At 47.6% G+C, this 14015-nt stretch overlaps 1 protein-coding gene across 1 annotated transcript in view; it reads right to left on the minus strand.

The window, feature by feature from the left end:
- Positions 1–14015, minus strand: part of PSD2 (pleckstrin and Sec7 domain containing 2) — a 106711-nt gene that overhangs the window by 46695 nt on the left and 46001 nt on the right. The window contains exons 4-5 of the mRNA XM_026660858.1: positions 11453–11533; positions 10634–10746 (exon numbers count right to left, since the gene is read on the minus strand). Of these exons, the coding sequence (XP_026516643.1) occupies positions 10634–10746; positions 11453–11533 (194 nt within the window). The remainder of the gene's footprint in view (positions 1–10633; positions 10747–11452; positions 11534–14015) is intronic.

The raw sequence follows: 14015 nt of genomic DNA on the forward strand, positions 1-14015 counted from the left end.
TTATATTTTTACACTTCACTTGCCAAAGTTTATGCTCCTTTCTATTTTCCTCGTTAGAATTTAACTTCCACTTTTTAAAGGATTCCTTTTTGTCTCTCACTGCTTCTTTTACTCCCTTGTTTAGCCACGGTGGCACTTTTTTGGTTCTCTTACTGTGTTTTTTAATTTGGGTTATACATTTAAGTTGAGTCTCTATTATGGTGTCTTTAAAAAGTTTCCATGCATCTTGTAGGGATTTCACTTTTGCACTGTACCTTTTAATTTCTGTTTAACTAACTTCCTCATTTCTGTGTAGTTTCCCTTTCTGAAATTAAATGCTACACTGTTGGGCTGCTGTGATGTTTTCCCTGCCACAGGGATGTTAAATTTAATTATATTATGGTCACTATTATTATCAGCTATATTCACCTCTTGGACTAGATCCTGTGCTCCACTTAGGACTAAATCAAGAATTGCCTCTCCTCTTGTGGGTTCCAGTACTAGCTGCTCCAAGAAGCAGTCATTTAAGGTGTCAAGAAACTTCATCTCTAACGTTAATGATTTCAGTGGTCTTAGCATAAAGGCCAGCTTGCTAATGTTCTCTGGCTCTATAACAGCACTGTAATACCCCCAGGATCACTGTCTCTCTCATTTTTTATACCCCCTAATGTTTGATTGCTTCTCAGCTCCTCACTGCATATTGGGCAGAAGTCATCGCTAAGCTGGTCACAGCGGTGCCCAGGAGTTTCTCCTGAGTGTTAAATTAGTACCTGGGTGGAGGTCTGAATGATTCAGAATCTTTCTTCCAGTCTGGATGACTCTGCATTTGTCAGCTGTGAATTCCGTGGCCACATGGCTGCTCATTCACCTTGCTAGGGTAGGTCCCTCGGAAGTCCCTCTTCAGGTTTGACTAACCTCAATCATTTGGTACCAGCTGCTATTTTTGCCGCCTCATTGCTCACCCCCGTTTCCAGATCATTAATAAGTATATTATGGGACACCAATCCTGGTATAGAGCCACGTGGGACCCCAGTGCTAACTCCTTCCAGTATGAAAATGGACCATTTATTCCCACTCTCTGTTTTCTGTCCCTTGGACTGTTTCAGAACATCACCATTAACCCCACGACTTCGCTTCATTAGTGACCTCTTCAGAGGGACTCTGTCACAGGCTTTTTGAAAGTTGAATAAATTATATCCACCTATTGTTCCTTACTCCCTATTTTGTCAGAACAAACAAAGAGTTTGAGCAGAGTATGAGCCAGTCACAATGTTCTTTTGCAGAAACCAAGCTGGCTTGGCCCATCACACCATGACCCCCTCGGTGTTTGTAACTCTGTCGTTACTGTTTGTACCTGCTCTGGGATTCCCACGCTGGCCCTGCGTATCCTTTTTACAGATAGGTGCTGTCCCTCCAGCCCCCTTTGGAGAGTTGCTGCTTCAAACGAGATTGTATACTTCGGTCAGCAGCGTCTTCTCCAGAGCCTTCTGAATGCCTAGATTGGTACCATCTGACCTGTTGCTATTTAAGAGGCAGAGTGCCACCTGCACAGGGGCCAGTGCAACTCCCCCAACTGTGCACTTCACAGTGTCATGGTTTAAGCGCATCCCTGACCACGTGGCCAGTTCTTTTCATGTGCCACAAAGGTGTGGAGAGGAGGTGGAGTCATGGCCCATGCAAGGGAGGAAGAATTTCTTCTTTAGCCCCGCCTTCTCTGGCTTCTTTGGTCACCACTTCCTCCGTCTGCCTGAACAAATCCTGCGCTTTGTGGCCCAAACAGGCCACATCCCTTGTATATTCACCCCTCATGTCCAGCTTTGTGAATTGACTCTTAAGGCCAGGCTGAGTTTGCCAACAGCTCCACGCAGGGAGGTGGTGCCCAGACCTGCCTGGCCTCATGGGGAGCTCGAGGAGGTATGGTGCCTGCCAGAGTCCCCTGCTGAACAGAGGGATGAGGTGCATCTCTTAGGATGCTCAGCATGTCCCATGGTCACGAGAAGGGAGTGGCTCCCGCTGCCTTGGAAGTGAAGGGAGTGTCATTGTGCCCAGCCCTTGCATGGAGTGGGGGTACGGTGGGATTGCTTGGGCCGCTGCAGTCCAGTTCTTTGTGGTTAAACAGCATCATCAGCATCCAGGAGCTGGAATAAACCTCCCTGTGAAGAGGGCACTGGCGAGGGAGATCTTCCTCCTTCGATCATTTCTTTGCTTGTGATGAAATCACAGTGCACAGCCAAGCTCCTTACTGCCCCATTAGTGAGAAGGGATTTGCTGTCTCCATAATGCTGGGATCCTGGAGCCAAATCCTGAGCTCTTTACTCAGCTTGCATTCCCTCCAGACGCAGGCAGACTCCTGCTGAAGGCAACGTGACTGTGTCTGAGCTGGGGCTGGGGAAAACCTGAGTGGAGCCTTCTGGATTTGGATTTGAGAGCTCTAGGAACATTCCCAAGTGCAAACGCAAGGGGAAACCTCTGCCAAGCCCAGCAGAAGAAATCAGCCTCCCCCCCTGCCCTTCGAACCCAGGGAAATGGAATATAAAAATACCCAAATTGGAACAGCACCAATCAAAGCAATGAGATTGCTGTGACTTCACAATAGCTTGTGCCCATTCTGCTAAGCAAAGCAATGGGGAAGCCCACGTAGTGATAAGCACTTCTGCTGTTCTGGAAGCTGGAGGCAGATTTGAAAATTAACTTTTCAGCTGCAATTGGCATATTCAAAACCAAAGGGGAAAAAAAGCAATTGGCACTTCTGAGCTGCCTGCTGACGGCAGCCAAGTGGCCTCATTTCTAACCCTGGCAGCCTGTGTGTGTGTAGGGGGGTGCGGGCGTGTGTGCATGCATGCTTGTGTGTGATGCAAGGGTCTGTCAATGGGCGGGTGTGTTCGCACACGTATGCAGATATGTATGCACCAACCTGTGTCTGGGTGGGTGTACGTGTGTGCGCGCCTATCGGAGGTGTGTATGTATGTGCTGCATGGAGGTTTGTCGCTGGGTAGGTGGGTGTGTATAGTTGTGTGGGGGTCGGTGGGCATATGCTTGTTACATCCAGATGTGCAGGCAGGCATGTGTGCGCTAGGCATCACTACCAATTTGGACAATATTTCCAACCCGCCCTAATGCTGTCAATTGCTTAAATGGACACTGGCAGAGTTCGTTACAATAAACCCCCAGAGAAATGGTTTCATTATTAAAAACGCTTTTTAGCTATCTTAAAACTAGATCTGGGCCATGTTATTTATTGATTTATTTTATTTATTTATTTGTGCATTTTTTCAGGCAAACAAAACTAGTCACATATTTGGGTTGAATCGGCAAATAGTTTTGGCTGAATAAAAATGGAATTTTTTTTTTGAAAATGAAAACAATTCATTTTGACATTTTCAAAAAATTTCAGTTCAGCCATTGAACTGAAAAAAATATTAATTATTTGCTCAACTTATGATAAAATATGCTCCTTTGACCCAAACATTACAGCCTCCTGCTAGCGCATGGGAGCCGGAAAACAAAACTGTCTGAAAGAAAGGTGAAACTGACCAACCTATTTTCACTGCCCACGCAGAGAAAAATGCAAAAAGGAATCAAATATTTTAAGGGGCGAGAAGAAAACTAGGTTGTACATGGATGTCGTTCTTCAGGCATCATCAGTAACATGGGGAAGGACTCTGTTTTTTATATGTATATAGGCCCAGGTTCATTCCTGGGTCAATGCTACTTCTGCACAGGGTCCAGGTGGGTGATGAGAGACATAATTTACATCCCCACGAGCAAGCTGGGGGTGAATCCTGCCCATTCCCCTTAATAAGGCAGCTTTACAATGTTATTGGGGAGCCTCCCACCCTAGAGTGACTCTGAATAAATTTTTATTTATTTTTTTTATTTAATGGAGATATCCTATCTCCTAGAACTAGAAGGGACCTTGGAAGATCATCGAGTCCAGCCCCCTGCCTTCACTAGCAGGACCAAGTACTGATTTTGCCCCAGATCCCTAAGTGGCCTCCTCAAGGATTGAACTCACAACCCTGGGTTTAGCAGGCCAATGCTCAAACCACTGAGCTATCCCTCCCCCCGTTACATATGAACAACCGTCCCTGGCAAGCAGTATCCTGAATGCCATTTGCTGCCAGGGCCGCCCAGAGGATTCAGGGGGCCTGGGGTCTTCCCCTGCCGCCGAAGACCCGGCACTTCGGCGGCGGGTCCCAGGGCGGAAGGACCCCCCGCCGCGGGTCTTCAGGGCACTTTGGCGGCGGGTCCTGGAACGGAAGGACCCCCTGCCGCCGAATTGCCACCGAAGACCCGAAGCGGGGGGGTGAAGGACCCCGCTCCAGGGGCCCCAAAAAACTCTTGTGGGGGCCCCTGCGGGGCCCGGGGCCTGGGGCAAATTGCCCCACTTGCCCCCCCCCCCTCTGGGCGGCCCTGTTTGCTGCTATTGAAGATCGGAGTATTTAAAAAATGCTCAGCCTGTTCTTCTGCTTGACCCTGTACAGTGAGGTCGTCATCCTGTGCGTACGATGGCCTAATGGCTGCCATGTAAATGGCCCTCATGTCACAGACCTATAACGACGGGCTCAAACACACACACACACACACAGGGGGTGTGAATCCCAGGTCACCTTCACTGACTCATGCACTTTAAGGCCAGAAGGGACCATCGTGAGCATCTAGTCTGACTTCCTGCACATCACAGGCCACAGAACCTCACCCACCCACTCCTCCTGTGATAGACCCCTAACCTCTGGCTGAGTTACTGAAGTCCTCATACCATGGTTTAAAGACTTGAAGTAACAGAGAATTCACCATTTACACTGGTTTAAAGCTGCAAGTGTCCCATGCTGCAGAGGAAGGCAATTAGCACATAGGAGAAGAAGGAATGTAGAAAGTGCATCTCAGCTTCGCTACCAGATAGCTTCAATTATTAACCAATATGGTAAAAATCTGGGTACCCTCAGTGCTTCCTGACATGTAGAGGAAGCATGTCCATTGCAGGATGGGGGACTGGGACACTGTTAGCATCCTAGGAGTTGCTATGAGGAGCAATCACTGTGCCTAGTTGAGCAAAGGACCACAGCTGTGCCTGGCCTGGACACAGATGAATGCTACATGCACCTTTTGCCCCCACCTGCAAACATAATGCTTGATCCTGCTGCCATTCAGGTGAGTGGAAAGTCTCTCCCTGACTGAATGGTTCAGGAGCGGATGCACTGGGCAGCCCCCCAGTCCAGCAAAGCATGAGCTCTGTCAATGGACAAACTCATGTGCTCAAAGCAACATGTGTGTGTAAGTGCTTGGCTGGATCAGGGTCTTACCCGGGGACCAGTCCCCTCAATGGCACCTGATTTCATAGCTCGGCCCAATGCCCAGTAAGCAAGGACAGGGGAGCAGTTTCCGAATGAGTCTTGTCACCAGCTGCTGTTTGGAACTTTTTATTGTTCTCAGAAGGAGGGTTTTAAAAACAGTATCAGCTGCATTTCATACACAACACTGATGAAAAAAATGCTCCTTTCGCAGTTAGAAGTAGCAGCGTCGGCCCCAACACTGTCTTCTTTTTCCTGTCCGTGGCTTCGGTCACTACAGGGGCAGGCTCTGCAAAAGAGAGCAGAACAAAACCTCATACTTCATTTGCCTTATTCCATGTACACGTATCGAGCAGCGAATCACCTAAGGGCTCAGCAGCATGGTATGTCCCACACCAGGCAAGAGGGGCAGGGGAACGAGTGGCTACATGCACTGAGAATGAGCTATGGCCCACCTCTGTTGGCTGTTCAGTGCCAGAAGCCTTTGCCTGCAGTTTCAAGAGCTCAATGAACTGTGGCGATCGATCTTACCTCCTGCTCCTGGGGGGTCCCTGTCGGGGCAGGTGTCACAGCACAACCCTCATGTGCAGTCCCTTGTGGCCCACAGGAGCACTGCCTTCACCTCCCTCTTCCTTCTTTCAATCATTTACTCAGCCGCCAGTACTACAAACAGACACCCCCTTTGTGTGGGCTCTGATTTATTAACTTGACTACAAAGTACAAAACCCTCATCTTTAGCCCCTCAGGTCCACGCCCTGCTGGGGTCCGGATACGGTTCAGGTAGGCTCCCTCTCCCCAGTTCCAGACTCTCCAGCCCTGTCTCCTACAGCTGGGTTATAATGTCCATGCTCCCTGGAGCAGGGCCTCAGCCATCCTCTGGGAGCTGGGGTGTAATTCAGGCCAGTGGCAGGCCTCAGCCAGCTTCTCCCCAGCTGGCCCTTTTCCCCAGGCAACTCTTTCTCGCCTAGCCTTGGCGGGGTCAGCAGGCAGACAGCCGCCTCGTGCAGTGCAAGCTTCTCTCTGTTACGTGGGAGGAGACAGCCTATTCTGCCCTGCTCTCCTGGGCTCAGACTGCCTGGCTGTAGAGAGTGGAAGGCTACCCACCCTGCACTACAAGGCTCCTGGTCCGAGCTCCTTAAAGGAACAGTAATGGGTTTTTCCGCCCAAACACTAATTATTCCCCAGAACTGCTTCCTCTCTGCCAGCATCTGCCTCTGCCACTTCCTCCACCCTTGTGAACTCCCAAAACCTTAAGTGGCTACGCCAAGGGGTGGGTAGGCTGAGCACTAATCTCTACTGCTCTTCATGGGGCCAGAGCATCCCAGCATAGCAGGGTGGCGATTGATTGCAGGTTCTGGGGGGAAGGTTGGCACTGATGTAGCTGTGAGGATGATGATGATAAACCTTCTCGCTGCAGCCCGTCTATAATTAACCCACACAAGGCCCCCGGGAAGGACATAAGTGATTGCCCCTATATTACAGAGCATTCAGCTGAGGCACAGGGAAGCTAAGTGACTTGCTCAAGGTCACACAGTGAGTTAGGGGCAGAGCAGAGAACCTAATTTGGGATTCCTGATTCCCTCCCCACTTCTGTAACCAATAGACAACACTCCATCATTTTACATGGCTGAAGAAATAAAGAGCAGAAAATCATACTCTGATGCAATACTCATACTCTGATGAAATACTCTGATGCAACTTGTATTTATCCAGAGGGAATGTAATATTTCCCTATCCAGGCTTCTGGGCTATAGAGGACATGATCTCCTGAGACACCACGGTCTGGGAGTTAGGCACCGAAAAACCTTTGAGGATCTGGGCCAAAATGCACACAACACTGGCCTGAGCTCCAAGCCACTGGGAAAATGAATGCCATGAATGGAATCAGGTGAAAGTGAGCGATGTGGAATATGCATGGAAGATGGAGGGACACAGTATCCTCCAGACGGGTAGATACTCTGCGGCAATGCGGGAAGGTGCACTGCACAGCTGCAATGCCAGCATTTCAGGGGCTAGGTATATTGATGATGATAGAAGAGCTGGAAATAGGTGGGTGACTTGAGGAAAACAACCTGTCAAACACATGGTCTCATCACAAATGTGTCAGTGAAGCACATAAAGAATGTGACAAAAGGAACTTACCAGACTGCATTGACTGTTGTTCCCTTGGCCATAGTTCCTGCCACTCTTCATTCAGTGGAGCCTCCAAGAACCCAAATTCCTTGTCTACATGACACTTGTCAGAGAAAATCTTGCTGTCAAAATCTGTTTTATCTTCAAGAACACCACTCTTAGGGGCCAGGTTACCTCCGGTCCAGCACCAACTTATTTGCTGTTTTGAAATATGTACAATAATGTGTTTCATGATCATTCACGGAAGGGACATTAAACCCCAAAGTCTTTGCAACAGCCATTGGCATTAATTGTACAGTCATACCTTATGGGATAGTTTGGGGTCCAGTTATGAATTCCATGCTGTTTTAGGAACAATACTGGTACTTGTAACAGTCGTTGTGAAGGCGATCATCCATCTTGTAGCAGGAAGCTGGCAGCTATGTCTGGAGACTGTGTGACAGGGCTATCAAGGTCCATTAACATTCACTTCCTCTGCCCTGGTAGAACAATGAGTTTGCTACCAACAGAACCATTGACTTTTGATGACTCTGCCCCAGTAATTCGTAGGGGGTTGGAGCATGGAAAATCCCCAGCAGAAGTATAGAAACAAACAAACAAAGGTGGCACAGACTGCTTTGAAAAATGACATGCTCTGTAAGGAAATGGAGCCATTCCATCACTCAAACAGACCTCCCCCGGGGAAGTGGGGCTTTGCCTTCACCCAAGGACACGGTCCAAATCCCAAGGATTCAGTAGCAGTGAGGATTCAAGAGTGGGGTTGTGTTAAAGATGTTTGCTGATTTGCCTAGATTGGTAAATGTCCTGTGCTCTCTAAGGGCTTGTTTACACTGGGACACTCGGGAAATTAATCCGAACTAACTAAAGATGTGAATTTAAAGTGGATTAGTTAAACCGCATTAAATCCCTGTGTGAACACTCTCGTTCAGAATTAAAGTGGCCTTAATTTGGTTTAGCTTAATCTGAATTCGGATTAATTTTCCTGACTGTCCCTTTGTAAACAAGCCCTAAGAGTAAAGTGTGCATGTTTAAGAAGTTCCTTGCACAGCCACATGTTCCTGAAGAATCAAATTATAAACCAGACATCCCATGGGGCAGAGGCAGGAGGGAAGTGCTGCATGAGAACATGCATAAGCAACTGGAGAGCCTTGGGAGGTTCAGCACTGATCTTGGGGTCTAGAGCAGTTGGCCTGTGGAGTCTCCCATCCCAAGGAAGGAGTTCAGACACGCAGTCTACACCCTGGGAGTGTGCCTAGAGGAGGAAGCAGAGACAGTGCCTGGCCTCTCTACAAACCCAGCAGGCTGGAAGCAGGTGGAATCCAAAGGTTCACTACCGCAGACTGGTGACCATCCACAAGGGGCAGACTCAGCCAGGACAAATTGATTATAACTCACTGCACAGCATAGCTGTGTCATCATGTAACTGTAATCTTGTCTTGAACTGGTGTTTGCCCTTCTAGGCAGCTGACTGCATACGGTATGTTATATTCCACCAACTGTACAGTTCAGTTCAACCCAGGTTTGACTTTCAGCCATCTCACAAATGTCTGAAAACCACTCATCTTTTGCAAGCTAAATTTGGAAAGGAGCTATCCCAAATTGGAGACTGGATTTGTTAGTGTTTTAGTTAGCAAACGTACAATGTAATGTAAGAATGTTCTCCCTTTGGATCGCCAAAGCTAGTCAGGAATTGCAGATGCACATGAGCTGTTTCTAATAATGTTATATAGTATTGTTAAATGGACACTATGGTTAATTTAGACCCAGCATTTAGAGTCTGCCAGTCTTACTCACATTGAGTAGCACTTACTCACACAAGCAGATTTGAAAGTACTATGTGAAGTTGAAAGGATGTGGCCCGAAGATTTTATAAAAATACGACTTTGCAAAACCTTTTATCAACAGAAATATTTCTGTGCAATCAAACAACAAGTGAAACCACTAGAAACAGCCAGTTAGTTTGGATTTAAACATTCCCTCACAGGGATTGCAACCAAGAGTCCTATGAGGTGAAATGCTGGCTATTCTCCCACCACCCAAAGCCTGCCCCACCTCCATTCCTGCCATCGACCTGTAACTTCACTTGAGGAGATCTCTTTTCCTGACCCCTGTGCTCCTCTCAGCAGAAGACAATATGCTCAGCACAAATGACAAAGCTGTCAAACTCATGTTTGCAGGACTGCACTATAATGGGCTGTCCAGACTTCTGCTTGCAAAGTGTGCCCAGGGCATTTCACTGTGCAATCCCTTTGATCTTGTAGGCATCACCCACACACCTTCTGTTTTCTCGCATCTTTGTACTGGGAATTGCTTGAATAAATATTTCAAATGAAAAAATATCTCTCCCTCCCCCAACTGTGTTTTATAGGGTTTGTTGGAACAATGAATACAGATCATGGGAGCAGCAATATAGTCATAGGAGGTTGCTCAAATTAAAAGCTTAGCTGTTTTCTCTACAAAATGGGACAACAAATATACTGACAAGACCATTACACATGAAGGTGTGTCATGGTAAGGAAATCACCTGCGTTACCATCGCCAGTAATCTAGACTGGGGTTCTCAAACTTTTTCCCTAGTGTGGATGACATCTTAATGTAGAGATTCTCCTATGGGCCACTCCCTTTCCATCTGCAACCAAGTGGATCACCTCCTCTCCCCCACATGATCATGTCACTGATTTGTAGCATCTGCCACAATGTCTGCCATGGGGAAGTCTTAGGATAATGTATCTGTGGATTTTAGTGGCCCTTAGTGAGATAAGCCTGTTGGGTCACACTTTATATTAAGGTTCCATTTCTAAATCGTTTATAAAAGGCTAATAAATATTTAATAGAGGTTTTAATAACCAGAGACTGCTATAGGAGCCCACAGGTTGCTTAGAAGCATGGTTTAGAACAACCTTGTTCTGCTGTGTTTATAACCACCTACACCACAGATTACTCCTGCATGTCACATCCATTAATCAATTATTAGCTATGGACTATTTATAAATGTCCCCCTCCCTGAAGTGTGACCCTGCTTTGTCCTTCAGGAAGGAATTGCTCACGCTGTCTGAGTCAGCACTAGCCAGCACTTTGCAGATTACCAGCAAGCAGCCTCCAGGCCACCAGCAGACCCCAGGCTACACTTTGGGATCTCTGCTCTTGGTTGTACAGCAGACCAGCTGCTGTGCGCGCATTGTCAGCACTGTCAGGGAGGGTGAGGTGTCTGACAGGAGGCGGGGAGGTACCTTCCGACGTGCTCTCTTCTGGGTTGCACTGGCAGTATCTCCGGGAGAAGTGGATCAGCACACGCTCCCGTTCCTGCGTCTCTCCCATCAGAGGGAACGCTTTCAAGAACGTTCTGCAAATAGAAAAGGACATTTCATCTTATGGGTCTAGACGGAAATCCACAGCCCAGGGCCCCTCCTGAGCTGTGCAGGGAGCAAAGGGGCAACAGCCTTTCTGCAAGACTATGGAGCAGCTGTGGAGCTGCTCTGTGGACTCTAGCTCAACCCCATGGCCTGCGTGCTTCTGTGTGACCCCACTCAGAGAGCGGCATCTTCTCACCCTGCCCTGCCCCCGATGGCCTGTTCCCACTAATATCCTGCATGCTGGGCTCCGTGCCAGCTCAGCTCCCTGAATCCTGAATCCATTCTCGCACAGGAGAATGGTGCCAGCTGGGGCTGGGTTTGCCTCACAGTCAACTGGGCGTTACTTTAATTTGGTGTTTTCCACAGAGATGGGTCCTAACTAGAACCCCAGACCCAAACCCCTTCAAGCTTTGGCCAAGTGTGGTTCGTGCAGCTCAGACCCTGTTTCCAATGGGAGCATATCGTGCCGATCATTATATCACGGTAAATATTTAACCACAGCTGGGATTCCTGTTACCCCAACACATCTGTCAGCCTCCAGCTGTCATTATACACACAATCAGTCATCAAACCTTAACTGCATGAGCGGGGTGGCAATACATGGCAAATAATGATACCACATGGCAAATTGGAAACATGGGGTTTCTAGATCAATTCGTCCTGGGGTAGGTCTTTAATGAAAACAGAGCGGCTCACCTGAGTGCTTTGTCCAGGGTGAGCCCAGTGAAGTCAAAGAAACTGAGATATTCTTCTGCTACCAACTTGCTAAATTCATTGCTGTAATTAAAGAGGGAGCAATCAGCTGACCCATAGGGGAAGAACACTCTCTTTATAACAGGAATCTCAGAGTCTCCTCTCCTGGCCAACCCAACTTCCAGGAGGTACTTGCAGAGATTATAAAATCCCCCGCCTTAAATCCTTGGGGTAGATTTTCACAGGCATAAAGGGCAGTTCAGTGACCCTTGATGGATGTTTAATGAGAGTTGAGCACCTAACAACCCTTTGTGCCTGTGAAAACAGAGTTGGGGGCCTAACTCCCCCAGTTGCCTTTGAAAATCTGCCCCTTTATTGCCTGTGTAGTGAACCCTGGCTGCCTACACAGAGACAAAACAGTCAATGGTGAGCATTGAATCTAGGACCCCCAGCACAAGTCCCTGCCGTTTGAACGGAAGGAGTCGTTCAGCTACGGGTAAGTACAGTAAGAAGCAGGGTCTTTGCTGGGTCCAGCCACTAGAGGGAGACATAGCCAATGACTTTAGACAACGCCAGTGGATTAGGCTTGTTGAGCTGTTTTGATGATGTCAGAGTGATGGAGTAACTCTTGCCAGTACACAGCTGGGACTAGCTCACTGAAACACACCCACAAGGTCTTACGCCTGTTATGTGACAGGGATGGAAGGAAATGGTGGTGGAGGGGGGGAGCAGGGAAAGACAACCAGGCATCCCTGTGGGGATGGAGTGTGTGAGAAGAGAGGCTGGGGGAGGGGAAGAGTGAGGAGGGGGCTGAAGGAGAACATGGGTTTTGGAATAGCCCTCTCAGCTGCATCTCTGGACCTGGCCATCTATAATACCACTTGGCGATCACAGGAATTTTCACCAGCAACGATTCTCTATGCCATGTTTTAATCTTTATGGAAGAAGGTAAGTTCATAGATTTATAGATCTGAAGGCCAGAAGGGACCATAAAACTGACCTCCTGTAAAACACAGGCCAGAGAATTTCACCTAGTTACTCCTATACTGAACCCAATCTCTTGTGTTAGACTATCATTATTTGTATTATTTACTATCTGTATGACCATAACGCCTAGAAACCCTAGTCATCATGGACCAGAACCCCACTGTGCTGGCACTGTCCAAACAGAACAAAAAGACAGTCCTTACTCCAAAGAGTGTCCAATCTAAGTATAAGACAAGAAACAACAGATGGATACAGATGGGCCAATGGAGGCATACAAGGAAACAATGAGACAGTGTTGGTCTGCATGAGGGCAAAGCATCTCTTCCAGAAAGGCATCCAGTCTGGATCTGAAGGTGTCAAGAGATGGAGACTCCACCGCTTCAGTTGGTCATGCCAGGGGTTAATCACCCTCACTATTAAAATTAGGTACCTTTCTCAGTTTAATTTGTCTGGCTTTAACTTCCAGCCATTGGTTTTCCTTGTACCTTTCTCCACTAGATTAAAGACTCTTTTAGTACCCAGTGTTTTCTTCCAGTAAAGGTTCTTATATGCTGTAATCAAGTCACCGTTTGATCTTCTTTTTGGTGAGCTAAACAGGTAGAGCTCCTTTCGTTAACTCTGGCTGCTAGTGCTGGGCCACACATTTCTGCTGACAGGCTGAAGAGCTTCTGAAGTTGGGTTTGAGGGGAAGGAACCCAAATGAGGAACCTTGGGAGCAGGTTGGAATAGATATAAAGCCACAAATCCTCTCTGCTCCAAACGACAGAGGAAAACCATCTGTCACCTGCTCTTTATCATCTCTCATCCTTTATAGGAACTACACTTCAGAGTGGAAGGAGACAGTGCAAACGGCCCCCACAAAGCTGTTGTTAAAGATTCGTATAGGCCAAGATGTGCTGTGACATCCATGAGCCGTACTCTGACTGCAGTGAGCCACTGCGTTCGTAAGATATTAATGCACTTTTCAGGTGCCTGAAAGCTCCTGATATGCCCCTGATACAGCTACTGACAGCCTGCTACTGCACTCTCTTCATGGCTTAATGCTGTGTGACTGGGAAGGACATGGCTTGACTTCCAGGTTCAGCGTGCAGCCCTGGCAGACAGAAACCAGGTATTTTAACTTGAAAACCAAACCAAATTGACAAGGGAGGCACTGAGTGAGAATAACCAAAGGATCCTGTTGTGTCTCTTTTACAGGCTCCATTTTCTTCTGACTATAAAGCATGTTCCTCCCGGCGCTGTAAAGCATCTAGAAGATGTTGCCTGTTACAATGGCAATTGCAGCTGAATATAGTGTTCCATCTCCAGGGCTTGCCCATGAAAGACATTTTGGTTGGGGACGGAGGAGGACAAGGAACGCCACACAGTTGCGAAGGGCATATTTTGAAAACACCTTTTATGTCTGATTAACTCATCCGCTGTTTGCTGGTGTCATTGCATTTCATATGAATTTTTAAATGATCTGCAGAGCCATTATGTACAATGTAGCCAGCATGTGCGGACCACAATCTATTTCCTAAACAGCCATGTCAAGCCGCAGGCTACGGAATCCTCAGCAGAACATCGGGGTCTGATTTTA

This window comes from Terrapene carolina, unplaced genomic scaffold, assembly GCF_002925995.2.
Source record: "Terrapene carolina triunguis isolate 2854851 unplaced genomic scaffold, T_m_triunguis-2.0 Scaffold838, whole genome shotgun sequence".
NCBI classification, from domain to species: domain Eukaryota; kingdom Metazoa; phylum Chordata; order Testudines; family Emydidae; genus Terrapene; species Terrapene triunguis.